This window comes from Podarcis erhardii (genome assembly GCF_964252035.2).
Source record: "Podarcis erhardii genome assembly, chromosome: 7".
NCBI classification, from domain to species: Eukaryota; Metazoa; Chordata; class Lepidosauria; order Squamata; family Lacertidae; genus Podarcis; species Podarcis erhardii.
The window spans coordinates 62,274,065-62,301,616 of record NC_138511.1 but is presented as its reverse complement, the minus strand read 5'-3'; the positions used below and the strand labels follow the sequence as shown (position 1 = coordinate 62,301,616).

Below are 27,552 nucleotides of genomic sequence, written 5' to 3'. Positions count from 1 at the left end.
GAGATTAAGGTGCCTAGTTCCTGCTGCCAGAATACCCTGTTTGGATTCAATGATTTACACTTGCTTAAAGCAGTCAGTGATGCTATTTTTTGGTCAGCTGTACCAAAGCTGCAGTATTGTCAAACAAGCACTGTCATTTCCCAAGATCTAGGGAATGTTAGACAGCCTGGTACTGTACAGATTTGCAGCTCCCATCAGCCTAAACCAGAATGGCTAATGGTCACAGATTATGAGAGGTGTAGCTCAACAAGAACTGGCTTCCCCTGAAAAACTGACATGGATGCAAGCAAATTCATTCTCCTCCTCTCTCAGCCCTCCCCCCGCTTGACATTCAGCCTTCCTAAGTGTGCACTGAGTATGCTCTGTCTTCACAGGGCTTTATGGGGTGGGGGGCTGCCTCCTTTAAAAAAAAAAAAAATTCTAGTTCTACATCCTTGGGGGATACTCATCCTCACCTTCTTTCCCAGTGGCTTAATTTAGGCTCCCTTTTCTGTTGACCCACAAGCCCTGAGATTGCTTTTAGGGGGAGCAATCTCACCCTTTCTTCAAGGAGCCCAGGGCAGCATATATACTCACAACACTGCTGTGAGGTAAATTAGGCTGATTGGTCCATGGTTACTCAGTAAGTTTCATGACTGAGTAATAAATTGAACCCAGTCTTCATCTGATGCTGTAAGCACTACACCATGCTGATGCTCTTGATGTTACTGTGAGCAATATGGCTGATTTACATGATTGCACAGCTTGAATATAGTTGGGGGTAGAATCACTAAAGTTGGCTTCCTGATCATTCATTGTATCACTTCTATAACACTGGCTGTTACCCCAGATGTTCAGTGTTGCAACAACCTTTAGAAGTGGGATAGACTGAAAGATTGTCGCTTTCCAAGACCCACCCAGTTTCCTTTATGGCTCAGTGGGGATATGAACCTTGGTATAATGCACCCCAGCTCAGCACGCTAGTCACTACTCCATATTAGCCCCAGTTTGTTCGATCCACTCCTTCTGTTAACCTGGTTCCTCCCTGACATTTCAACCATTTGTTCTAACACCATGTGTCTTTGGTAGGTCATCAAACTCAACTTTGAAGAATTCGACTTGGAGAGAGGTTATGATACGCTAACTGTGGGGGACGGTGGTCAGGTCGGAGACCAGAAGAGTGTACTCTATGTGTAAGTAGGCTTTTCTTCATGTGATTCTGATTGGGTTTTCCTGGAGTGTGCATGTCTTCATCACTGTAGGCAGCTTAGACTTCTTTGGCAGAATGCACATGCTCACTTTTGTATATTAAATAATTTTCTGGGGTGGCCTGGAACAGAGAAGCAAATGTGTGTTACTGGAATGGTCACTCTGGTGGGAGAGAGTTGCTGGTGTTGGATTGTGGCAAGGGTCTCAGGCAGGTAGCAAGTGATAACGGACCTAGATTAAAGAGCTTATTCTCTACAGCAATAAGTTATTTGTTTTGCTAGGCCTTGCAGAAATGGTAGCTTACACCACTTCTTCTGCCTCAGCTCTGTAACCACTTCCTCTGCTGAGATGCCACAGGTCTCTCCAGAGACCCACACCAATGAGTCTGGGTGGCTGCCTGTTCTGTATCACCTATTAATTTTCAGTATATTGAAAGCCTGTATACATAGGAAGCTGCCTTATATTTGGTCCATCTAGTTCAGCATTGCCTACACTGACTGGCAGCAGCTGCCCAGGGTTTCAGGCAAGGGTGTTTTCCAGCCCTTCCTGGAGATGTTGAGGATTGACCTGGAAACTTTCACATGTGAAGCACATGCTGTTCCCTGAGCTACTGCCTTTCCCACTGGGCTTGATATTATCTTGATATATGTGACGTGGGGCATTCTTAGAATTTGAAATATCTGTCTTGGGGAAATAGGCAGAACAGTGTCCATGGCCACATACTATGGGTTGAGAGAACCAAGAAGAAATGGAAAGATGGTGGCTTCTTCCATTTACACAGCTGGTGGTAGAGGGCAGCCATTTATCAAGCTGAACCCTGCATTTGGTGTGCCATGGATTGGAGGCAAATCAGAGTCAACAGTGGCAGTCTTCCCTCCCCACACCTACCATCAAGTTGTGAAGTGGGTTTTGAGGAAGAGACATTTGGTGGTTCAGGTTTGGAGCTATCCAGTTGTCATTTTCCGAATGCAGCTATTGGACTAGTTAATGTAGCCACTGGGGTAGCTAGTACATCTGTAGGATTTGGTGGCATGGGTTGTTATGGAAATGTTTTGATATAATTGTGAGTGATTGCAGCTAGAGACAAGGCAAAATAGATTCCCCCACTCACCCACCCCAAATATAGCACCCTCAGTGGATGGGGTAGTACTGAACATTTTAGGGTATTGAACCCAAATTCCATATTACATGGAAAAGCAGGAATGCTGCTGAACAGTGTGTCCCTGGTAATGTGTTGATGAAAAGAAGTCTGTTCTGACATCATCACGTTCCCATTTTCTTCTCCCCTTCAGCTTCATTGGCTGTCAGGAGGGGAAATACTGGCACAAATGATGTCAAATCGAACACACTGAGGAAACACAGGGCATTTTCCAAAAAGCGTCTTGGCCATATTTGGAGCTGTGAAAGAGTTTTCCCCAGCTCCCAATTGCAAATTGCTCATCAAAGGTTTGGCGTCTAGTTATTTGGATCCTGTTTCATCCTTTGATCTATGTGGCTTAACATAACTCTAAGCAATAAAAGCAATTCAAGTTCTAAAGTATGCAAAACTATAACAAATAAAACAAAGCTGTGCTTGGAACAACAGACAGTTTAAAGAACTTTCTACACTTAAGTGGAGGATAGAAATCAAATAAGCCTTTTCACAGAGTTCCTGTTTCTACCAGTCACGTTGAATTCCTCTTGGTTCTTATGGAAAAGTTAGAGTGATTGTCAAGGAAAGGAGGTCACCCCCATAGTGTTCCCCAGTCCCCTTCTGCTAAACAGAAGCTCAAGTTGACCTTGAGGCTATAAATGCATTTAGTAAGTGATCATTCAAACCACATTACACTAACTGCCTGGGAAAACAAGTGCATTAGATTGTGCCAGCACTGAATTATGGGGGAAGCTAATGCCATTACTGATTTCACTCTCAGCACAAAGGAGTAAGCAGACTTGGTCTTTATTTGAAGATGGGTGGACAGATGGACAGATGAATTATGCATTGAGAGAAGCATGGGGACAAGACACACAGAATCTGGGAGAGGGAAATATTTTCCTTCTTCCAACAGGTTAACTAGTTCCAGTTCAGATGACCCTGCAACAAAATTTCTGCTGGGAATTAAGTTTGGACAAATGAAGAGATTCCGCTGTAACTTGGAAGTGTCAAGACAGACACTGTGCAAACAGATGATTTAGCTAAGTGCACTGAAGGTGTCAGTTTATTGTGGTACTCCAGAGGAAATGACAGCTTTCATGCCATTTACATTTCCCGTAGGAAATTAGAGAGCTGAAAAAGGTGGAGGAAAGGGCAAACAGAAGTACTGCAAGATGCAGTGATGGCCACCAATTCAGATGCATTTAAAAGGGAATTAGGCAAATTCATGGAGCATAAGGCAACAAGCGATAATGGCCATGTACTTCTTTCAATGCTGGAGGTAGTATGCCTCTGAATACCAGCTGCTGTGAATCAAAAGCAGGGCAAGTGGACAGCATTCAGGACAAGTAGTCCTTCACAGTCAGCTACCGACTAGTAGAATTTGCTACTGAAAAGAGGATGCATGATACAGTTATCAGTGGCCACTAGCCATGATGACTAAATGTTCCCCCCAGATTCAGAGGCACCACCATGCCTCTGTATTACCAGTTGCTGAAGAACAATCATGGGAGAGGGCTGTTGTTTTCAGGTCCTGTGTATGGGTTTCCTAAAGGCATCCAGCTGGCCAGTATGGGAAGTGTGATGGTGGACTAGATTGCTCTGACCCACCCAACAGGGTACTTCTGATGTACCAAACTTGAAGGTCCATCTCATAGATTTCTTCAGTTCCATAACATGTGGCCCTTAGAGCATATCTGTGAGAACAGATGCTGGGCTAGATGGGTCATTGGCCTGATCTAGCAGGCTATTATTATTATTATTATTATTATTATTATTATTATTAAGATTTGTTAGTCGCTTTATCTTGCCCAAGGCAACCCAAAGCAAATTAAGTTCTCTTAAATTTGTTAAAAGCCTCTGTTGTCCTCTAAAAGGTTGATTACTGAATTTTATATGAAGCACTTATATGCAAGATTCACTACTGCTTTTAGCTCCTTTTGCATCTTCTCTTCCCACCCCCCTTTCATTCCTGCCATGTGCACATTTTGAAATCTACTATATAGCTTGGAAAGTGGTTTGACTGTCTCTTCGTTATGCATTGGGACATCTCTTAAGATATTGTAACCAAATTTTGCATGATGATTCCTGAGATCAAGGAGCATGTTTTCCTGTGAATGCCATTTTGAATCAGTAGAGTACTGAACCTTGCAAAACTGACTTCAAATCTGCAATGATTTTGGGGTTTATTAGAATTCCTGAGTGTTACCAGGTACAAAACTGCTAGTAAATAAATATAATAAAATCCTGACCTTCTCTGTCTCTCTAGATATATACAATAATATGAATATTGTTTTTCTTATCAGGTGCCTTACCAATACACTTGAGCATATGCACGTGTCAGTAAAATGCATAAGATTAATTATCGAATTAGAATATCCACAAATTTCCACCACTTTCAGCATTGAAAAGCAATCTTGATGGGTTCATTTGTACCGTCAAAATATTCTCCTCGTGTAGATCAGATTTCAGGGCAAAGTGATATTCTGAAACAATAAATGGACAAAGAAGAGGAAATTATCCTCCTCCTCCCCTTCTTCTTTGTTATTCCTTCAGAAACTCCAGGTCTGAGTCACAGGTCCCCGGGGAATCTTGGCTGAAACAAAGCCTGAGTTCTGGACTCTGGTTTTGGGCACATATTTTAAATGTTGCCCCACTGTTAATATTTTGCACTGGCTACTAGATTGTTTACACAAACAAGATTTAGAGGATTTATCTCAGAGTTGCTTTCCTCCATTTAAAACAAGAACGAAATTCAGGTTGGTTCAGCTACATCATCCTTCAGGTTGTCTTGAGCCATTTACTGGTTGCTGTGACTGAATCTTCACACGCAACAGAATGAGATGGTCATCCTCAGGTGGTAGAGTGAGCCATAACAGTTCAGATTGCAGGTGAGGGAGATCAGTTCACCCAATGCGACTGTATAAAAAACAAACCAGAACACACACACACCCCCGCCCACCAATAGAAGGCTAGTATGGCCTGGGACCTTTCTCCTCATTGTGTCGCTTTATTTGCTTGTGGGGAGTTTTTACTAGGGGATAATTAAAAAGTACACTTCTGCATTGAAATGGTACAGGCCATTCTACCCCCCCCCCCAAAAAAAATTCTTCTTAGTTAGGTCTGAATTTACCTTCCAAACCTATGGCCTCCTCTCACCAGAAAGAGCCTCACAGCCATGCCAAGGTTAATATGATAAGTTGCTTTAAGACAAGAGATTGTTTTTACAGCAGAGTCAGTATACCCAGAAATTACAAGAGAATATAAAGAGGTGGGAAAGAGGACCCTGACCAAAGGTCTCACAGTCTAAAGAATCTTGAGAAGTGGTGTAGCTCAGTAACAGAACATGTGCTTTCATTCAAAAGGTTCCAAGTTCAACCCCTGGTAGAGCTGGGACAGACTCACTTTCTGAAACTAGTAGTGAACACTATAGAGCCAGGTGGATCTGAGTTGTTTAGCTCCCTGGGTTCCTGTAAGTCTGATTGTGCTAGAGACACTCTCTCTTCCCTTTCGATACCTAAGTCAGAAGCTGAAGTGAGTTCAGGGGCTCTCTTCACAAAACAACATTTTCTAAATGGAGTGAGAAGCACTTGTAAGTAAAGTGTCCAGGGAAGTTGCAGAGCAAATCCTCCTGGACTTTCATATTGGAGTATTTCATATTGGCCAGGAATAACTTCCTCAGTGGTCCTGTACCTCATCTTTCTTTTGACAATTGTTGTTCAAGAGTACTCAAGCACTGTAAGGACTGTGAGTCCAGCACCTCTTGGGACATGTATGTGCTTTTGCTGGGAGAGAGACTAGAAGGATCTGGACCCTCTTGTTCTGTAGCAGCATAGTCGGGCCCCTGCTTCAGATTGAGGGCAAGATGAAATAGCCGTTCAAAAGACTTCAGGTTAATTCTGGAAAGGCTTTCCAAGTAGAAGTTCCCAGTGAAAGGATAGAAGCAAGTGCTGGGGTTTTGCTGACAACAGCCAAGGGGCAAGGCATGCAAAGATTGGGAACTGTGAGCTGTACATGGAGTTGTTCATTTGCTGGTCGAAATGTGCAGTACAGGGGTCAGTAGAATTAACAGCGAACTGTTTCAGGCAGTAACTGGGATATTGACAGTCTGAAGCTGTCTAGATAAGGCAGAAATGTTTTTGGTCTGGAGGTCTGAAAACTGTACCAGGATTGGATGTTAGAACATCAGAAGAGCCTGCTGGATCAGGCCAGTGGCCCCTCTAGTCCAACATCCTGTTCTCATGGTGGACTATCAGAAATCTGCAAAAAAGACCCAAGCACAAGAGTACTACTCCCTTCCTCATGGTTTCCTTAAACTGGTATTTGGAAGCATTATTGTCTCCAGCCATGGAGGCAGAGCGAATGCATCAAGGCAAGTTCCCAGGTATGCTAGCATGCATCACGACTCATTCCCAGGTGCCATCCCCTCAGGCACTAACCAGACCCAGACCTGTTTAGCTTCATCAAGGTGATGGCTTCATGTACCTTTAGGATCTAAACTGGGACCAGGCTACAGCGACTGGCCCAAAGGTTATCCAGTGTGCTTTGGGTTGGGGGATTTAAACGTGAGTCACCTCAGTCCAAACCTGAGGCTTTGTCAACTGCTCCACAATTGCCTTACTTGCACCTGCTGTTTGACTCGCACATAGTGTGGGACTTTTGCTTGAATTGATTGGAGAGATTTTCCTTCTCTTTACTTTTCTAAAAAAGTTTAGGCTGCTTTTCCACAATTCAATGCACAGGAGCCAGTAAAGGAAACCAAAGGAACAATAAACCAACGCTACAAATATAAAAGCATTGAAATCAATAAAACAACCATCAAGCAATCACAAGACTATCATAAAAACAACATCAAAATAATATATTACAAAATCCACAGGAGTGCAACAACAACCAGACTATTATCAATCAAGATAGCAGCAACATAATTGGTTCAAATCTGCTTCCCCATAAACCTGGCGGGAGACAGAGATTTTCACTAACCACCTAAACTTCACTGTGTTATAACTGCAAGAGGTTCCCTGAGGAATGGATGCTATGGAATTCCAGGGGCATGAACCCCATCCCTTACCATGCTGGGTAATCTTTGCTTGTGCTTCCTGCTTGTAGGGCACTCTAATCTAGGTTAACAGTAAACAGATTGAGATCTATGGGTTTTTACAGGTCAAAAGAGATTACTGACGCAGTTTAGTTGTTGCTATTGCTAAACAACTGAGTTCTCCATCCACTCTACAAAAAAAGGGGGGGGGGACACTTGGAGACAGTACCAGAGTTGATGATGTGGTGTTTCTCATGTAGTTTGCCTCCTGTGACTCTTTTAAACCCACCCACACCTTGAAAAGAAAACCCAGCAACTAGTTGGGAGGGGTTAAAGATAGATCAGGACCATGTCACATGGTGAAAGGGATTTAACCTTTCGTCTCCCGGCATAGACACTGTCATTTGGTCAAGGGATAAATGCATCTATATATGGTGCCATGAGTATTTTCTTCTCATTGCAAATAACAGGTGCAAGGGGGAGGTTTTAATATGGGGACAAAGCATTAAATCCCCCTAACACACACAATGCTCCAAATCCACCCCACAGCTTTTTCTTCTTTTCTTTTTTAATGATCGGTTAAGCAAGGGCAAACCAGTCACACATTTAGTTCCCACCTTGGGTCTAGAGTTATACTTTAGTGTCTTCCCCTCAGTGCTCATTTTGCAGGGTTTTAGTCTCAAATCTGCTCATCCTTTATCTTCTTGTTAGATGTGTCAGATTAGTTAATCTGGCATGAGTCAGCCTAACCTTGAAGCTAGGGATTGGATGATGATCCCTTGATTTATGATTCTGTGAACTCCCTGGGAATTACTTTGTTGCTCCTTGGTGGATCATGAATCCATTGACATGGAATCAGGCAGCATAGCCACATCCCTGGGTCTTTGGTCCTGACTGAGCTAGGAAATACATCTGTTTGATGTCCCTCATTCCCACAACAGTGAAAATTCCAAATGTTTAAGAGTTCTTCTTTTGATGTCAACAGAGGCTTGTCTTTTGGAGAGTTATGCCATAACATTTATCTGGAATGACCAAATTGACAGGGATTGATTTCAGGGCATTTGTAGGCACAGACTGGACAGAAATGAGGGACAGCAGTGTGTAAGATACTTGAGATAATGCCTGTATTTTAAACTAAGGATTTACAGCGCAATCCTAATCATGTCCACTCAGAAGTAAGTCCTATTGAATTCAATGGGGCTTATTCTTAGGTGAGTAGAGGAGTTAGGAGTGAAGCCGTAGAGGCGGTTGGTCTGGTGGGTTTGGTTTGAGTATTATTTTAACCTAACGTGTTAGATTGGGTTACATTCCCCATGTTGACTAAGATCTGTACCTGCAGAAAATATTGATGCAGGCCGTCTTTGGCAAGGAAATTATATTTTGCGCTCTGAAGAGACTGCATTAGTTTGTGAAAAGCATAGGGTTGCCAACGCTCAATTTTGAGAGTTCTGTTACTTGGATGAGGCCAGTGGAAATGGGGGAAGGTTTAGGGGCAAGACAATCTGGGGAAGGGGATGTGATAAGAATCTCCCCAGGTGCTGTTGCCATATTGCCATACTACACTGCCACAAACCATACAGCCTTTCTTGACTCAACAGATTAGGAGCAGGGCAGTTAGGAAGCACCCATACATTCCTGTTCCTACTGTGATATTGTACACAGCAGTGTATGAGTAGTGTATAGCAGCCAAGTTTGGTGGCCTTGCTTGTTCAAGAGTTGGCTACACAATTCATGTATGCACAGTAAGGAGAAGGGACGCGGCTTGCTTTTACTGAAAATCTCTGGCAACTGAGCCAACCTTACTAAATAAAATCCAGCTAGGTCATGCTCCCTCATCCCCAACTGGGTCCTGTCCTGGTCTTGAAAGGGTGCCCAACAAAGGAGGAGAGCAAGGTAGTTCAGGTGCTGCAGCACAACAGAGTGAACAACTTGCTCCACTGAAGGCTAGAGGTGAACCAAGGCCTTTTTGAGCCTGTCTCCAGTCCATCTCTTCTAGGTTCCACCCCCTTCTTGAGTACTACAGTCCTTAAAGGGTTAACACTCTGGCCTGCAGATGGGAACCTCTTTTGCAATCCTTGGCCTCCTAGTGCATTTTCTGTACCCTTGGACTGTGAGGTAGGTCAGGAAGCATTTCTCAGCCCCAGGGGCTCTGAATCTGTGGTGCTGGTGCTGTTGGATCTATTCCAGAAGGCTGCTACCTTGGGTTACCAGAAGTTCAGGAACCTGGTCTGGCTCCTTAGCTATTGACCCTGAAACCTCTGCTTCTGTGTCTGCTGGAATCTGTGGTCAGGACAAATCAGTTGCCCTAGTAAAATCTTTGCTCCTTGCATTTTTATTTTTATTTTATTTTATGCCTCAGGAGGAACTCCCACCCCAAAATTCAGTTAAATTGTTGCCTTCAGTTGATGTTACTGTTGCTATTACCATTCCTTTGTCTTCTTTGTTGACAGTTTAACAGGCACAACAGTCCCTGATCTGATTGTCAGCACCCAACATCAGATGTGGCTTCTGTTCCAGACAGACAGTGTGAGGAACTTACTGGGATTCAAAGCAACATATGAAGGTAATCCAGGTTAATATGTTGATTAATCCCCTCCTGCAACTTCCCTGAAGTTTTCTTGTCCAGGTGAATCAAGGGTTACAAACATAACACAGGGCAGTGCATACAATTGTACCTTTTATGCAGTTCTTGCAAAAGTACTGCATATTCTTCTCAATTCTTAGAGGTTCAGAGTTAAATAACTAGATATGTGGCTTCCAAACTTTCCACCTTCAGAGTCCCTTTTCCCCATTGACTTGCCTGCAGTGGAAACCAGGGCTATTGGGACCCACAATCATGCTGTGTGAATTAAAAGAGCAACCTAGAACACACTCAATATTATAAAATGAGAAGAGAAGAAATAAGTACGGTCATACCTTTAAAGTCGAATGGAGTATCCTATAATTAACCTTTGACAAAAGAAAACTAAAAGATTAAATTTGAGATTTGAATATTGGGAAACTTTAATTAGATAAACTAAATTAAGTTAATAATTTGCTGGTAAAACTTATGAGTCTAGAGAGTAGGAACAAGAGGCATGAGGAAGTCCAAGGATGTTTATGAAATGATGATATCTGAAATTGATATGTTTTTATATATATTTATTGTCAAACAAAATTTAATAAATATTATTTAAAAAAATAAATAAATAAAGTCGAATGGAATCCATTCCAGAAGTCTGTTCGACTTCCAAAATGTTCGAAAACCAAATTGCTCCCTACAGCCAATCAGAAGCCGCGGAAGCCCCGTTAGACGTTCGGGTTCTAACAGAACGTTCACAAACCAGAACAATCAATTCTGGGTTTGCAGCGTTTGGGAGCCAAAATGTCCGAGTTCCAGGGCGTTCGGGATCCAAGGTATGACCTTATGCCACTTTGAGTTGCTTGGGGGAAAGGCAGGATATAAATATAACAAATAAATGCTCCTCGGCATTACAGGGGCACATCAGTAGTGGTGTTCCAGATAGTGGCTTCAGCCAGATGAGGATGTAGCCCAAGGTGGGGCAAGATGCTAGGTACAAGTATGTACAAGCCTTATGTTCATGTTCTAGTCAGGCAACATCATGCAAAGTATAGATCATGTTCCAAGAAAAGCAGGCAGCACCTTGGACAGCACCCTGTGAAACACGAGCTGAAATGTTGCTTCAGTAGCAACCAAAACTAGACTAAGACTTAAATGGAATTGCAGCTCCATAGATGATTAGGTCCACCTCTGAAGTGATGGAGTTTAGGCTGCTTTGGTAGCCATTGCCTCCAGTAGCACAAGGATTTCTGCTGGGGCTTCTGAGCAAGAATCTAAGGAAGGCACCATGAGCTTCTAAGGCCAGAGAAATTCTGGCAAAAGAGGCTCCTCTTGCAGTGGAGTTTCAAGACAGCGGGAATGTCTGGGGCTAGTTCTGAGGGAAAATCCCGCTCCCTATCCCTCTTCAATATTTCCTCCAAATTTTTGGCCACATCTCCTAAAGGTGGGGAGTCAGACCACACATTCATGGAAAATGATAAGCGGCTTTTCAGGGCAACTTCCTGCCATCACTGTTTCTTTTGGTGAAGTACTGCCAATGGAGTCTACAGCTGTCTCCATTCACCATGTGAAAACCAGTGGCCTCAATGAATGGCTGGGTGCTAAGAATACACAGTTTAAGGGGGATTTCCAGTGCATACAAATGTATACGAGGTATTCAAAGGAAGGCACCTGCAGGGTGACACTTTAGTATTCAGCGACTATTAAAAAAAATCAAAGAGTGTCTTTGTGCTTGACTATGCTAATATGTTCCTTAGCACAATGGGAAACAAGGCAAGACAAAAGAAAATTTAACATGGAACAATTAACCACTGAGAGAGAACTTGTCAGGAGGTTTGCTGAGGACTATGCCACACAATCCAACATTTCTTAAGGGAAAGTTTCTTACAATTTTTGGGTTGTGTTTTTCTTTTCTTTATAAAAAAATTGCTTCTGTTCCTTTCCCTTTTGTCATGGTAATACTGATCTCCCATCATGTATCTTCTGAGTGGTAGGAGCTGGCCAAAGTCTTGGGAAAAAGTCTTCCCCAGCCTAGCTACTTGAGTTTCTTTAAATGGGTATTAGGGATTGAACCTAGGACCTTCTAAATGCAAAATGTGTACTCTATCACTGAGCTCTGAGACCTCCCTAACATAAGGAGAGCCAGGTCAAAGGCACCCTATCTAATCCCTGTCTATTCCAGCAGCCTGTTCTCACAGTGGATAAGCAGATGCACATTGGAAGCTTGTCAGCAGAACCTTAGTGCAATAGCACTCTCCTCCCTTGTGATACCCAGCAGCTGGTACCAGCGGGATACAGCCTCCAGCTGTGGAAGCAGAATGTAAACATTGTGGCTAGCAGCCACTGATAGCTGAGTATGCAAACCTATGCAGCTTCATTATACTGTTGGTCCATTTAAATCAGTACTGTTGGTCCATTTAAATCAGTATTTTAGGGCCAGCTCTAAATATGGGATTATGCACCAAAATGTATATTTTGATGAAGATAATATGCATAATAATTTTTATGAGGATTTCTCCCCCCCCCCTTTTTAAAAAAAAGTTCAAAAATTGATACAGAAATGGGGCATACGGAAGAGTGGAAAAATGAGAAACTCATATATATAGAAGTTATCAGATTCCTCCATCCCCAATGACCAAACAGCAGACTGTTGTTGTTGTTGTCCACTTGTTTGTTTTAGTTTGTTTGGATGCCAAGTATCCTGCTTTGTTTAACAAAGCAAAGTACAAGGCTCAGAACTGATACTGTGTAAGTGGAGAGGAGACGGCTTCTCAGAGCATAGGCTAGGTCATCTTGACCTGCTATTTCGGGCGATCACCTGTTCCTTGTGCCTGCTGCTTATTGTTGCTGCTGACAATCTGGTCCAGGTATCTGGCTCCACTTTCTGTGCAGAATTGAAAGAAAACATAATGGCAGAGAGTGTGTGTGCTGAGAGTTGGTGTAAACAGCTGAAAAGGTTGTAGGGAGCAATGGGACCATAGTTCACTAGTACAGTCTATGAGAGCCAGTGTGGTGTAGTGGTTAAGAGCGGTAGTCTCCTAATCTGGGGAACCGGGTTCGCGTCTCCGCTCCTCCACATGCAGCTGCTGGGTGACCTTGGGCCAGTCACACTTCTTTGAAGTCTCTCAGCCCCACTCACCCCACAGAGTGTTTGTTGTGGGGGAGGAAGGGAAAGGAGAATGTTAGCCGCTTTGAGACTCCTTAAAGGGAGTGAAAGGCGGGATATCAAATCCAAACTCTTCTTCTTCTTCTTCTGTGTATGCAGAAGTTTTCAGGGAGTTTCATCCCCTGGCATCTCCAGATTTCCTGGCATCTTCTATTAGAGACCCTGGAGAGCTACTAGTAGTATAAGGAACATAAAAAGCTGCCTTTACTGAGTCAGTCCATTGGTGCACTGAACTTGGTGTGCTGACTTGCTGTGGTTCTCTAGGGTTCAGGCCCTTGAACCAGGAGATGTGCCTAGCATGTACTATGCCACATCCTGTATAAATAGCCACTCAATTGGCTCCTGTACTGAGTAAGAAAATCACCTCTAGGAGACCAGAAAATAAGTTGTTTTTGCAACTTATATGGGTTTATTCCATCCCCTATTAGTCTGTCAGTGTATGCTACACATAATTGACAGAGCCTTTCCACCCACACAAATTTAACAAAACAAACAACATGTTGACCAACAACTTCTGTAGAATTATTTGCAAAATAGCACAGCTTGAAACATAAATGGGTTTTTCATCTTGCTGTGAGACTTCAGAAATCACACATCCCTCCTACCCTGGGAGGAGGGGACCAGAATTAGTGTTGCTATGCATTGTTTTGAGTTTATGTTTTGGCTCTGGAAGTTGTTGTTCAGGTGCACATGGGCACAAACATGTTTATCATCCTTCCACTGTTTTGTGTGCTTTTCCATGCTTGTGTGTAGTTATAAGGTTGTAGCCAGTGTTAGTCCTACTCGGAGTAGACTCATTGAAATTAATGAGCATGACTGACATGGGACTACTCTTGAGTAGAACTTGGTTGGATACAGCTCATAGTTTGCAAAGACTGTGGCTGTGATGCAACCACCGCCACAAGGAATTCTATCCAGTCGGTCATAGTACCACAAAGTTGTCCATGCAGTCCAACCTTTTACTACAGAAAGTTTCCAACTACCTCCAGCAAGGGAAAGCCCATCCACCCTTGGCCCCATTGCTGGAATGCGCTTACCATGAAGAGATGCTGCCTAACGCTCAATCAAAATTTACCCTCCCTTAATTTAAGGCCACTAGATCTAGTCTTGCCCTCTGGGGCAGCAACAGAGAACAAGTCTCTAAACCTAATTCCAGTTAGTCCTCATTGTTCTGACTTAAAAGGGCTTTGCCCAAATCTAGACATGATGCTGAACCATTCAATCAGGGATTGTATATTGATCACAATGATAAAAGTACCATGCAGTTAATCAGATTAGTTTTGATGCTGCTAAGTGCAAATGAGGTCCACCAAATTGTCCTTGCTCTGTGTGTAGAGAATGCATCCACACTGTCTCATCACCAATATTAGTGTCCCCTGTTTCATCAAGCTTCAAGACTTTCAGCCTCATCCAACTCTGCTTGCACTTATTTATATGTGGACTAGCTCGGGGTTGGAGATGCACATCAAGATGCAGACACCATCCTTGGGATGACCATTCAAATGTCCATCCACATTCTGCTCAAATGAGTCAATTATGTGTGACTGGATTGGGGTGAAAGAGAGTTAGCCCAGTTGTCTTAGCATAGGTGTGGCCACCCTTCAGTCTGGGAACCAAATGGGGCTCTCTAGGGCTCTATGTTTCCTGTGGGACTCTTCCCAGGCCACATCCCTTCCCAGTCCTACATCCTCCATTCCCTGGCTCCACACCCCCTGTGGTCCTGCACTGCACTATCCTGGAATGATTTTGCCTGGCTGAACTGTGATAATGCCTCTTGCTTGTCTGGATGAATGATAGAGACTTAGGGTGGTATTCAACTAAGTTCTACTCAACATAGACCCATTGAAATTAATGGACCTAACTTGGTCATGTTCATTAATTTCAATGGGTCTCTGCTGAGTAAAACTTAGTTTTACTGTACATGCCTATCAGTCCACCTCTTCTGCCTTCACCCACTGCTGACATGAGGCCTCTTGGAGGATGTCCTTGAGGGAGTGTCACCCTTGGACCAAATATATACATGTATCCAGTCAACACATCTTCTACTCTACTTGCAAACAGCTTTGCACTGTTCTGCAAAAGGGGAGGGCACACAGCAGTGAGCAACGTGTTTGTGAAACATGCCCCCTCCTTCAGCTCTAGTGTGAATAGCAAAAATACAGAAAGCATCACATGTAACCTGCTGGGAGCCTTCCCTTGGGGGTAGCCTGCTGCTAATTGAACCAGCTGTGTGCAAGGCAGTGGGGAGTGTAGTGGGGATGCATCCTGCCTTGAAAGCGTTTTTGAGTTGGAGCACAGAATGAGAAATTTGTAGAGGAAAGCAGCAATTAGAGGGCTGCCAATTAGGTGATGAAATTATGTGCAACATACTTGCAAACTGGATGTAGTTTTACAGCCAGCTTGTCTGAAAAAAAGTACAGCTAATGGATCCTTGTTAAACCTAGATGGAAACGGGGGTGGGGGGAACCTCACCAGAAATTAGCTGGGAGAAAGGAGAGATATTGGCTTCTGTAGCATGTTTAAATAGCTATATATCCTGGCAAGGTTCTCCATCCTGGAGCACCAGTCTGGAAATGTAAGTGTTAATTTTATTCCTGATAATAAGGTAGCAAAGGAGAAGAAAGACACCCAAGGGTAAAATGGTGAGGAATGGGGGGGGGGGGTGGAGGAAACACACTGGTCCAGCAATAGTATTGCTTACTGTTGTCCAGAAAATAGAATGTTGGCCTCAGATTTAAGTATCTCCCATTGCCAAAAAATCAATTTGTTACACCTACTGTGGGTTAAGGATTGGGGAAACATTCAATTCAGTTCACATTTGAAGGCAAACCTACCTAATTTGCACTTTTCACAACAATAAGCAAACGGAAACACAGCCGTTCTTTAAAATTCACACCTCTCTGAATTTTGCAATGCCATTCTCCAGTGAAGTAATAGGGGCAAGAATTCATTTACTAGAGTCAAGTGTGCATTAAAAATTCATATATCACGAAAACAAAACAAAGAAGTATATATTAGGAGAATTAGCATGAAGATACAGCTGAATTTTCATGAGAACTTTGGAAAACTAACATGGAAATGTGGAGAACTGAACTCAGGGAAGGCAGGATGGTTATATATATATATATACACGTATTTCACAGCGGCCTTGTATATCCTGACAATGGCATGAATCATCTTTCAACTTACAGAGTGTCTCTCAGTTGGTGAGCAATACAGTCTGCTCACCCTGAGGCAAAACTTGCAACCAATTTTACTCAAACCAGTGACTCCAGATTCCTAGATTCATAGCAAGCTGGTTTTCACTGACCTAAAGTCTGATGCAGGTTATGTGAGTCTATGATTGCCCTGACAACAGGCCATCTTTATACTGGAGCAGTGTGTGGCTTTAGAAATAAAAACAAAGATCCACATGCAGTGGGGCTCATGATCAAGGTCTTGCCTGAGTCACAATGAGGTGTGGAGGTTTCCCCCATGCGTGGAAACCCTTTCTCTCTCCCCACCCACAAATTTACCACCAGCTGGGCAAGGATTACAAGCAATATGCTTTTGGAGATTGGTCAGTAGTTGAGCTCACTGCATGGGAGCCAGTGTGGTGTAGTGGTTAAGAGCGGTAGACTCGAAATCTGGTGAACCGGGTTCGCTTCCCCGCTCCTCCACATGCAGCTACTGGGTGGCCTTGGGCTAGTCACACTTCTTTGAAGTCTCTCAGCCCCACTCACCTCATAGAGTGTTTGTTGTGGGGGAGGAAGGGAAAGGAGAATGTTAGCAGCTTTGAGACTCCTTCGGGTAGTGATAAAGCGGGATATCAAATCCGAACTCTTCTTCTTCTGAAGATGATTCCCCCCCCCCCCATTTTGAGGATAAGGAGGGAAAGTCTTCTCATGACACCACCAGGATGTCAGACATAGATGTGAAATGGGATCTCAGGAAAGCTATGATCTACCACCAGTGGCAGACTTTGGGCTTTCAAATTTAAGTGGCAGCCCTTCCTCCTGCCGCCTCTTGCCTTCCATTCTACATCATTGTTGCAGGGCCCCTGCAGGGCCCTCTTGGCTTGGCACTCAATGTGGGCGAACCGGTATCAGTTTTCCTCTGGTACCGCAGTGTGAGAACCTGTGACAAAAGTGGGTCATATAAGAGTGTAGGAGTTGCCTCAGGCAGTTTGTAGGTTTCTGCTTGGGTGAGCTACCTGAGGAAGCAAAATGTATTGCTAAGGTTAGCAGCATATCACACATGGAGGGAAGGGGTGTTGGCACAGCCCTAAGTCCCCACTGAGGTTTTCCTAAAGCAACGTCTTCCAAGTTTAATCTGGATGTTCCTGTTCAGGCACATTTGTGGGATTTCAAGAGAAGCAAAACTAGTATAATTGTTAATATGTTTTCAAAAGCCATAGCCCACCGCTTTATCAATAAATTGAGTGTGTTTATTACACTTATATTACATCTTTCCTCCAAGGAGCTCAAGGCAGTGTACATGGTTCTCCTCCCCACAGCATTGTCACACAAAAAACCTGTGAGGTAGGTTAAGCTGAATGATAGTAAATGTTCCAAAGTCACCCAGCAAGCTCTGTGGTTGAGCAGGGTTTCATACTTGGGTCTCCCTAGCAACTAGCTGCTATCCTGCAGCAGCTTCTCAAAGTGGCTTACAACTCCCCCCCCCACACACACATTACAAGAACTGCAGAATATCTCAAGTGTTGGAGTGGCTTTCACACAGACCCACCAAAAGTTCATCGCACCTTGCTTAACAAAGTCTCCTGAATACAATACCTTGATCTTATACCAATGTAACATGACTATCCAGCACACCTGTCTGGAGGTGGGTGGAAGAGAAGAAAGTAGTGAGCATGAGGTGTATGGGAGGGGTGAGCATGAGGTGTATGTCAGCTTGACTCCCCCTTTCATAATCCATTAAGATTGGCCCTCTCGGCTGGACTTCATTATAGTAGCCGAGTACCTTATTTAATCCGCTAATTAAAGTCTTTAGCGGAGCTGAATTTTCATATTGAAATGTAATTGGATAAATAATAGACTTAAATAAGCAAGTCTCTGAGGGGGAAACTGTGTGTGTGCGTGTGCGCACGTGCACGTGTGTGTGTTGGGTTGGGTTTTTTTTTTTACAAAAATACTTTCTCCTATTCTGTTATGTTTTCCAATTCTTTGGTCATGTAAAGCCAATGAATTTCCAAAATTCTCAAAGTTCTTGAATTCACTACAGTTACAGATTATTTGGTTACTAGGGGCTGTGCCCCTGCTTGTTTTGCTTGCCAGCACCTCTGCCATTCCCCCTAGAGCTTCCCTTTCCAACCACGTGCAACTACTATGCTCATTTTTCACTTTCCCTCACTGATTTGTTGTTGTTGTCTTCTTTAGAGTACCACCCTCCTTAATTTTTAGCCACCACTCATTTATCACATTTGTATCCTGGCTTTTGTCCAGGAACTCAGCGCAGTGTACATCAGGGTCTTTTCATTTCTCTCATTACCAGCAAAGAAAGAGTTATTGCTCAATGCTATCCACTGAATATTATGGGGGAATAGGTGGGAATTTGAGGCCGAGCTCAACACACATTCCACTGCATCACACAGACTCATCACCCACCCATTGATCCATTTTTTAATGCAAGCTCTTCCAGTTCTGGCATAGCCATCCTAGCCACAGCAAGGACATACAGACACCTTCCCATCTGCCCACCTCTCTGGCAAACACAGCAGGGAAGACCTGGATTCATGGATAGTTCTCCCCCAGCCCTTCTTTCCTCTCACTGTAAATTCGCACCCCCCCCCATTTGCTGTACGTATATATTCCTTTTAAAAAATGAAAATGAAAAGCTTGGTTCCTGCAGTGTTTGAATGTCATCTATACTGTATTTCCACCCCCAATACCTATCAGGAAAGCTCTTGTTAGCATCCTTTCCCCCATTCTTTTATTGTGCTGACTCTTGAAACAAATATAACCCCCCTCCTCAGTATTTAAAGAGCACTGAATCAATTGAACACACCAGTCTTTCTGTTTTCTGCTACAGCTGCTATGGAGGTTCTCCTGTGTCTTATTTAACTTAAAGGACAATAATTTAACTAAGTGAGAGCTCCTGTGGATTATTCCTCAAGAGGGATGAGCTGCATTAGCAATTTAGCACAACCATAACTGGACCATCTTGCAATGACAGAGTATTTGCTTTGCATGCAAAAGGTCCTCTGTTCGGTTCCCTGCAAATCCAAGCAGTGCTAGGAGAGTCCCCTACTTGAAACCATGGAGAGCTGCTGCCCAGTGTTGGTGTAGTACTGAGCTAGAGAGATGGGTCATTGGTCTGGCTTGGTATAAGGCAGTTTTCTATGTTCCTATTTTCTCAGTCTTTTTTTTTTGGCAGGGTGGTGGTGGTGTTAAAAATTAAAATGTTTCTTATAGCAAAATGCAGATGCACTCCTTCCCACTGTTACCACCTGGGACTCTGGGAGTGCAGCCAGATCTGGGAATGCTTGCACACACAGACACACACAGACACACACACACAGAGAGAGAGAGAGAGAATCTGTAGACCTGCTCAGAGGAGCAGGGACATCTGGCATCGCCTGCTCACCAGTCCCTCAATATGAGCTCCACCCAATCTGCCACCATCACCTCTGTTCATGTGCCATCAACCCGGGGCATCGACCTGCCCATTATAGTTCTGGGGCATCAGCTTGCACATTATATTAGAATAAGATAAAAGGGAAGTGAAAAGGTGGAAGATCAGGATACTTCAATGAATGTGACTGTTTAGGGAAGTTTTTAATGTTTGAAGTTTTATTCTGTTTTTAATGTTCTGTTGGGAGCTGCCCAGAATGGCTGGGGAAACCCAGCGAGATGGGTGGGGTATTATTATTATTATTATTATTATTATTACAGTCATACCTCGGGTTATAGACGCTTTGGGTTGCGTGATTTCAGGTTGTGCACTGCGTCGAACCCGGAAGTACCGGAATGGGTTACTTCCAGGTTTTGGCGCTTGCGCATGCACAGAAGCGCTAAATCACGCTTTGCACATGTGCAGAAGCACCAAATCGTGACCCGCACATGTGCGGGAAGCACATTCGCAACCCGAGCATCCACTGTATTACTGTTGCACTAAAGGCAGGTCCCAAATTCTAATTCTCCCGTATGTTCATACTGAGCCATGCCATCCAGAAGGTACTCCTACTGGAGTCAGTAGGACTCAACATGCTTAAAAAGTTTTAGAGGTTTGGTGCAAGATAGTTTCAGTGTAAGAAGATGGGGAGGACCAAAACTCAGTGGTAGAAAACATGTTTTGTATGTTGAGGGTTCCAAGTTGGATCCCTGGCATTGCCAGGTAGGACCAGGAAAGACTTTGGTCTGAAACATAGGAGCATAAGAAGACCTGGCTGGATTAGGCCAGTGGCCCATCTAGTTCAGCTTCCTGTTCTCACCGTGGTGATTCAGATGCTGGTGGGAAACCAGCAAGCAGGATAACAGCACTCTCCTCTCCTGTAGTTTTCAGAAACTAGTATTTGGAAGTATACTGTCTCCTTCACAGACTGTCAGTAGTGCTTCAAAGTACTGAGCTAAAGCTGCTCCCTATTTTCCTATCCTTAAGGGGGTCTGTGGATTGTTCTGTCTGTCTCAATGCAGGGTTGGCTGGCAAATATTAATGAAGAATAGGAATGCAGATATCACTGTATAGCATGAAAAGAGACTCCTGCCCAGCCCTCTTCTCATGCAGCTGGAAGTACTGTGGCTGTTTAGCAACCTGTGGGTCTGGAGCTAGGGATGAGTCACTGAATGAGGCGCTGCAGTGTACAGAAAGTGAACACACTGGCCGCACTGCTATGTGTCCAGCAGGACAGTAGTGCATTCAGCACCATGGACAGGGCAGGGGAGACTATAGTGGGCCTCTGTGATCCACACCCAAGCCCTGCTCTCTGCAGGTTAAGTCAGCAGAATAATGCCCATATACTTGCAGATGTATTGCGCTGCAGATATTCGACTAGCCTTCTTGCTGTATCAGATGATTTCATCATCTAGTTTTCAAAAGTAGGTCAGAACAAATTGTTTTCTCTGAGTGCTACATATTCCACACACACACACACACACCCTTGTTGGCTCTCTGCCAAAACAGCTTTATGAGTTCGCCGACCTTTGTAATGGATGTTTGCTGAATATTCAAGGGATGTTTATTTTTTAATGTACTTCTCTCCCCACACTCGCCCCTTTCTGTCGCTCCGCCTCCAGACTGACTGCTATTGACCCCTCTTAACGACTTTAAAGCTTAATGGAGTGAAGACTAAAAGGGGGGCAACATTTCACGTTGCCAGTTGACATTTTGCTTAAGCCATCTGGAGTTCGCTTTTGCTAAACTTTTCTTCAATGCCTTCCCCTTCATTGTGCTTAATTTGCATATCAGTTACTGGAAACCACAGGAGGGGAGATTGCCCTTGTGGTTGTGGCCTGTTTGCGGGTTTCCCACAGGCATCTGGTGGGTCACTGTGAGAACAGGATGCTGGACTAGAGGGGCCATTGACCTCATCCATCAGGCTTTTTTATGTACTTACATTAATATTGCAGGTCCCAAATTAATATTGCAGGTCCCAATTAATATTGCCTACAAGTCATACACCCCTGATCTGCCAACCCCACAGTGCAATCTAATGCTTGCTTACTTTCCTTTCTGTTACTTGAGGCTGTCAGTAGTTGTTTCAGCTCAAATCCACCTACTGTTGATGCTGTGAGTCTGCACTTACCCACCCCTTCTGCTGGGTGGAAGAGCATTTTTGAAAGGTTGCAGGCACTCCTGAAATGGTTTGGAAACCTGTCAAGGGTTCCTAAATGAGAAGATAAGTCATGGCAGGCAAACCTTTTTCCTAAAACAAAGCATGTGCCCTCCATTGCCTCTTGCAAGTATGCAGTTGTTGTGGGGTGCTGATGTGTTTCAGTTCATGGGAGTCAGCAATCCCAACAAGACTGGCTGGTGTCCTACAATAAGGTTAGCAGATGTCCCTATTTCCCGGGGACATTTCCTGGGTTCACTGAAAAAATCTGGTAACCTTATCCTACAAGGGGCTCCATTATACTCTGCAGTGTGCATAGCTTTCATCAGTTGACTCCAGATCGTCCTATCCATACACCCAGAACTGTCATTGGAGTCCTACCCTTAGCTTTCCTCACCAACAGGGGCAAGTGGGGATAGGGCATTCAAATGTTTGCCCCCTCCCACATTTATGGAGCTCTGACCCTAGGGAGGGCCTTTCCAATGGCAGACTGAGTGCTGTTTATTTCCCCAGACTTTTCCTTCTTAACCATTATGCTTCCCCCCCCACCCTCTGCAATAACTCTATGAAGGGTTTTATTTTGTTCCTTGTATATTTTGTTCTTCAGTGTTTTTAATGAGCCACCCTGAGAATATTTATGGTGAAGGGTGACAAATGTTTATTTATTTAGGAAATATATAAAAATTGAACAGTCAAATACAGTCAAATAATGGTCAAGCCTCTTTAAAAGCATTGACTTTATTAAAACCAGAGCACTTAACAATAGCTTTTATACACATTGTTTACAAATACAAATTAATTAAACTAGTGTTGTATACAACATTTAAAAATTGCACTGGATTATTACAAGAGTTTTGAAATTGTGTTTCTATTTTTATGCACTGGAATGGAAATTGGATAACATCAATCCTTACTTCTTCTTTTTTTACAAAAGAGCATTACATCATCAACTACAATCACGTTAAATAGAATTTGATCAACTTGAATGGAATTCCTGTATTATGGAATGCCCTTTCCTCTGCTGGACATGAAGCCGCAACCAGTTGCTTCAGATGTCTTTTAAATCCCTCCTTTTTTTATAAGCACAGGCTTTGCCTGACCAATGAGATTGGGCCCTGTTTTTATTGGTTTGAATTCCCTGAATTTCTGCTTTCATTTGTTTTTCTATGTTTTATACTACTGTTTTACTGGTTTTATGTTGTTCATATTGGACTGTGTCCACTGTAACATGAAGTAACTTGTACCTTCAGCGCCAGGATTTACACTTGCGCAACAGACCATTCCCCTCTCTTGTCCTCCTATGTGCCGATCTGTTCTGTGGGATCTCCCAACCCTCTGGAAGAGATTTGAGGGGTGTGTTGTGTGTGCATGAGGGGAAGATGGGGGTAGTTTTGTTGCACAAGCATAAATCCCTGAACTGACAGAACAAGTGTGTAGGATACCACTCTACGTTTGCTGTTTTTATGTGTTGCACGGCTTAGAGGTTATTTTTATTATTTTAAAACATTAAGTTGCTTATAAATGCTTTTAAACAAATAAGCAGGAGAAGAGTGTAATCCTGCAAAAAGTCTTTTGGCCAGAAGCATGTGTGCTGTTCTTCCAGAGAAGAGGGAAACTCTTCTCTGATCATAAGGTTGGTGGTTTGAATCCGCACAACGGGGTGAGCTCCCATTGCTCTGTCCCAGCTCCTGCCAGCCTAGCAGTTTGAAAGCATATCAGCGCAAGTAGATAAATAGGTACTGCTGTGGTGGGGAGGTAAATGGCATTTCCATGTGCTATGTCTTCTGTTACGGTTGTGCCAGAAGCTGTTTAGTTATACTGGCCACATGATCTGGAAAGCTGTCTGAGGACAAACACCACAACCCTTTGACTGGACTTAACCATCCAGCGGTCCTTTACCTTTACTTTTCTGTTCTGTGCTGTTCTGTCAGAGAAGAGGGAAACTCTGGTAGGACAGCACTCAGGGAAGTCTCATCAGCAGTGTTCCATTAGTAACAGAGACTAAAACAAGGTGTTCCAAGAGAGGCTGAGCATCCAGGTACACCCTCAAAAATAACCTGAAACTAGGGGCATTCCAGAGCTCACAATTGGGAACTCCAGAGTGTAGCCAATACCAGCAGTGCTTGAAGTCAGGGCTGATCAGCACTGACGTCAAACCCTGCTTTAATTTTTACCTGTCCCACACCTGTAGTCACATTTGATGTGAGGTGTGGAGCAGATGTATTGGGGAAAACAGCCTCACAGGCCCATTTAGTCCCAGAGTCCCCCCCCCCCTTTGCTGGCTTAGGAGATCATGGTGTTGTTTGGTGATTGCCAGTTGGGTAACCCTGACCACTTATCAAAGTTTCCCACAGGAGTTGGGGGGAGTTCTTCAGCATTAAGTAGCTCAGAGTTCCTGATGAATAAACAGTTAATCATTTTTTTTAATGTCCTGCGTTTGGTTTTTAGCTATGGTGGGGCAGGGGCAGGTCAGAATCCAGCCTGTTTGAGAACCTGTGTCCTTGACATATTATCAGCAGTGACAAAATTGAAAACAACAAATTGTTCTATTTTCACCACCTATGAAGCATGTCTCCATCTTAGTTATTTGGCAGAGAGTCCAACCTGCATCACTGCCTTTCCAGAGACAGTTCAGCAGTGGGAAAATCTCATTGCTGTTCAGCCTGCATCAAAACAGGAGCTGGATTAATGCAAATCATGGATTATGTAATTTTCTCTGTAAGGAAGGTGTCACAAAAGATGTTTCAAATTTGCTATCAAAAACTGAAGGAGGAGGAGGAGGAGAAAACAAAGAGAAACATTTAGTTTAGTTTAGTTTTTAAAAGAAAGGGCAATGAAAGCAAGGTGGTTGATCACAGATGAAGGGGATAAAAAATGGCCAGAGAAAGTGGAAAATGGGAATAATGTGACACAGATTAATAACAGGAAAGTACTGGAGAAGGTATGAAAGGGAGAAACTGCTGGTGTTAATAGCAAGAGGGAGAAATGAAATTCTTTAGAAATGAAATGGTGTGTAAGCAGATAACTGGGACTGGGGGATGACTGCACACAGGCAATATTCCTGGATTCAGAATGCTATTTATCTCCCCAAGGCTTGTATATCTCTGCAGAAACACAAAAGGGTGTTTTGCCTTGGTTTTAGAAATGAGAGAATATTTTACGCTAGGTTTGGGGTTGGTTTGTTTTTTTACAATCAATCAGTATATAAACTTTATGAAATAAATAAAATAAATGAGATGATCCTGCGATGGTCATGCAACACAAAACACACATACACACACATACACTTTTTCTCTCTTCCATCATGATTCTGCAAAAGAGCTGACACCCTGCATCTCTTCACACTTTGATTTGACATTTAATTTAGTAAAAATGAGCCAGCCAGCTCCTCAGATCTGTTTGAGATTTTTCAGGGGGCAGGGTGTGTGTGTACAAGAAGTCATGGGGGGGGGGGGAATCTTTAAGTCAATCCAGGAGCTCAGAGACCCAGCAGATGACATGCTCAGCCCACCAGCCATCTTCCCACCCCTCAATCCATCATATTCAGCAATACAACACATTAATCAAAAGAGTTCCCTTCCCCATCTGCCTCTTGCTTTCCCCCTTCCTCCTGTAGTTATTTTAATCAGTGGGACCGCATTCGGAATACTGTGTGCAGTTCTGGTTACCTCAGTGCAGAAACGATATTGCAGGGTTGGGTAAGGTTCAGAAAAAGGGCATGCATAATGAACAAGGAGCAACACTCCTATGAGCAAATATTACAGCATTTGGGACTTTTTAGTGGTGACATGATAGAAAATTATGCATGGCGCAAAGAAAGTGGAAGGAGGAATGTTTCTCTCCTTCTCTCATAACACTAACTCATGGACATCCAGGGAAACTGAATGTTGGGAGTTTCACGCAGAGTTAAACTATGGAACTAGCTCCCACAAGAGGCAGTGTTGGCCAACTTGAATGTCTTTAAAAGAGGATTTGATGAAGTCATGGAGGATAAGGCTATCAATGGCTGCTAGCCATGATGGCTGTGCACTGCCTCCACAACCAGAGGTAATAATGCTTCCAAATCCATTTGCTAGAAACCACGGGAGGAGAGAGTTTTGTTGTTCTTAGATCCTGCTTGTAGGTTTCCCAGAGATGGCTGGTTGGCCACTATGAGAGCAGGAGGCTGGACTAGATGGACCATTGCCCTCATCCAGCAGGGTCTTATGTTCTTGCGATTGCAGGAACCCTTTGAGAAATCACAGCTCTGATGGTTCTGCAAGCCTGTCCTAGTAGGGGTGTTCACATATTACGTTCTGTGTATATACAGTAGGTGTACACAGTCGTTGAACTGTAGAAACCAAGAAGTGCACACTCACACAAACCTTTTTACTTGGATATGCTTGTGTACAAGCTGTTATCAAGGCATGAGGGCTGGGGGGACCTCTCTGTTTGATTTGAAAAGTTCAAGTTTGACAGACACTTTCAGTTCAATGCTGAGTACCAGCTTGGACAGCGCCAGTGGCATCACTATTGCTTAGCCTCATCGGTGTGTGAAACTCTGCAGGATCCGAAGCTCTTCCATGTTAGGTGAGCAGAGCAGGGAGAGTGGAAGAGACACAGAATTTACACTGAGCAATCAAGACTGGATGAGAGAGGGTTAGGTGGGATTAATCAGAGGAGCGTTGGGAGTGCTTTACAAAAAGTGTTGCTGAAGACGAGGGATGTAAGAAGGCAGCCGTTTCCATTCCCACCTGTATTTCATAATGGTTGTTGCTGTTTCCACTCTGCTGCCATTCTCTTTCCACAGGAAGACACTTTATCTGGCTTACTGTTCGCTATGGCAAACTTTAATGTAATTAATAACTTAAAGGCACCTGCATGGGAGTCAGTTCCTGGGGCTGAGGTTCCTTCCCACACACCCAATAAAATATTTGAGGGGCCAGCCCCACCCCAGTTGATGGGCATTGCCATTCAAATGGTGTGTGCTGTGTCATGTGATCAATTATGTGGGACAGGGCTTACCTCCCCTCCCCCAAAATATTTTATTCAAGTTGGCACCCCGGGGCACCTGGTAAAGGGAATTGCCTTGATTAGCAGAACCAGGTATGCTACTTTAAGCCAGTTCACACAACCATAATTTTTAAGGTGGAAAAGTCACCGCAAGAGAAATCCACCAGTGCCTCAGTTCCCTGTATTTACATGATAAAAGTTACTCAATGGAAAAACTGGGACAGAGGAAGCATAAGTGACTTGCACTTCCTCACCATTACTCCTGTGCTGCTTATTTTCATCCTCAAAATGGCTCTGAGCTTTGGAAAATTCTCTTAGCAAAGTGACTTTTCACATTGTTCATACAGCCATGTTCACAAAATGAAATAAATATTCAGTTCCCCTGCAGGGAGTACAAAAACGCTGCCTAGGAAATGTTTCCTCCCTCTCTAATTAAACATCCAAATGCATTTGAGGTGATGACAATAGTGGCTTAAAGTGGGCCAGTTAGGAAGGCAGATAGAATGAGATGAACTCTGAAAATAGATCCAAATGTATTTTTAGCAATTAATCTGGCAAAATACCACTTACACTATTTGGCCCAGTTTTATAGGTGTTCTGGTCCTAGCCATTCTCTCTCTCTCTCTCTCTCTCTCTCTCTCTCTCTCTCTCTCTGTGTGTGTGTGTGTGTGTGTGCTGGGCTGAGGATTAGCAAACAGCTCATTCACTC

At 43.5% G+C, this 27,552-nt stretch overlaps 1 protein-coding gene across 10 annotated transcripts in view; it reads left to right on the top strand.

The window, feature by feature from the left end:
- CSMD2 (CUB and Sushi multiple domains 2) overlaps positions 1 to 27,552 on the top strand; it is a 506,434-nt gene that overhangs the window by 301,259 nt on the left and 177,623 nt on the right. For 9 of the 10 annotated variants that reach the window (XM_081871629.1, XM_081871627.1, XM_081871631.1 and 6 more), the window contains 2 exons: positions 1,069 to 1,172; positions 9,809 to 9,921. The exons of the other annotated variant lie outside the window; for it this stretch is intronic. In XM_081871629.1, the coding sequence (XP_081727755.1) occupies positions 1,069 to 1,172; positions 9,809 to 9,921 (217 nt within the window). The remainder of the gene's footprint in view (positions 1 to 1,068; positions 1,173 to 9,808; positions 9,922 to 27,552) is intronic. 10 annotated transcript variants of the gene reach the window in all.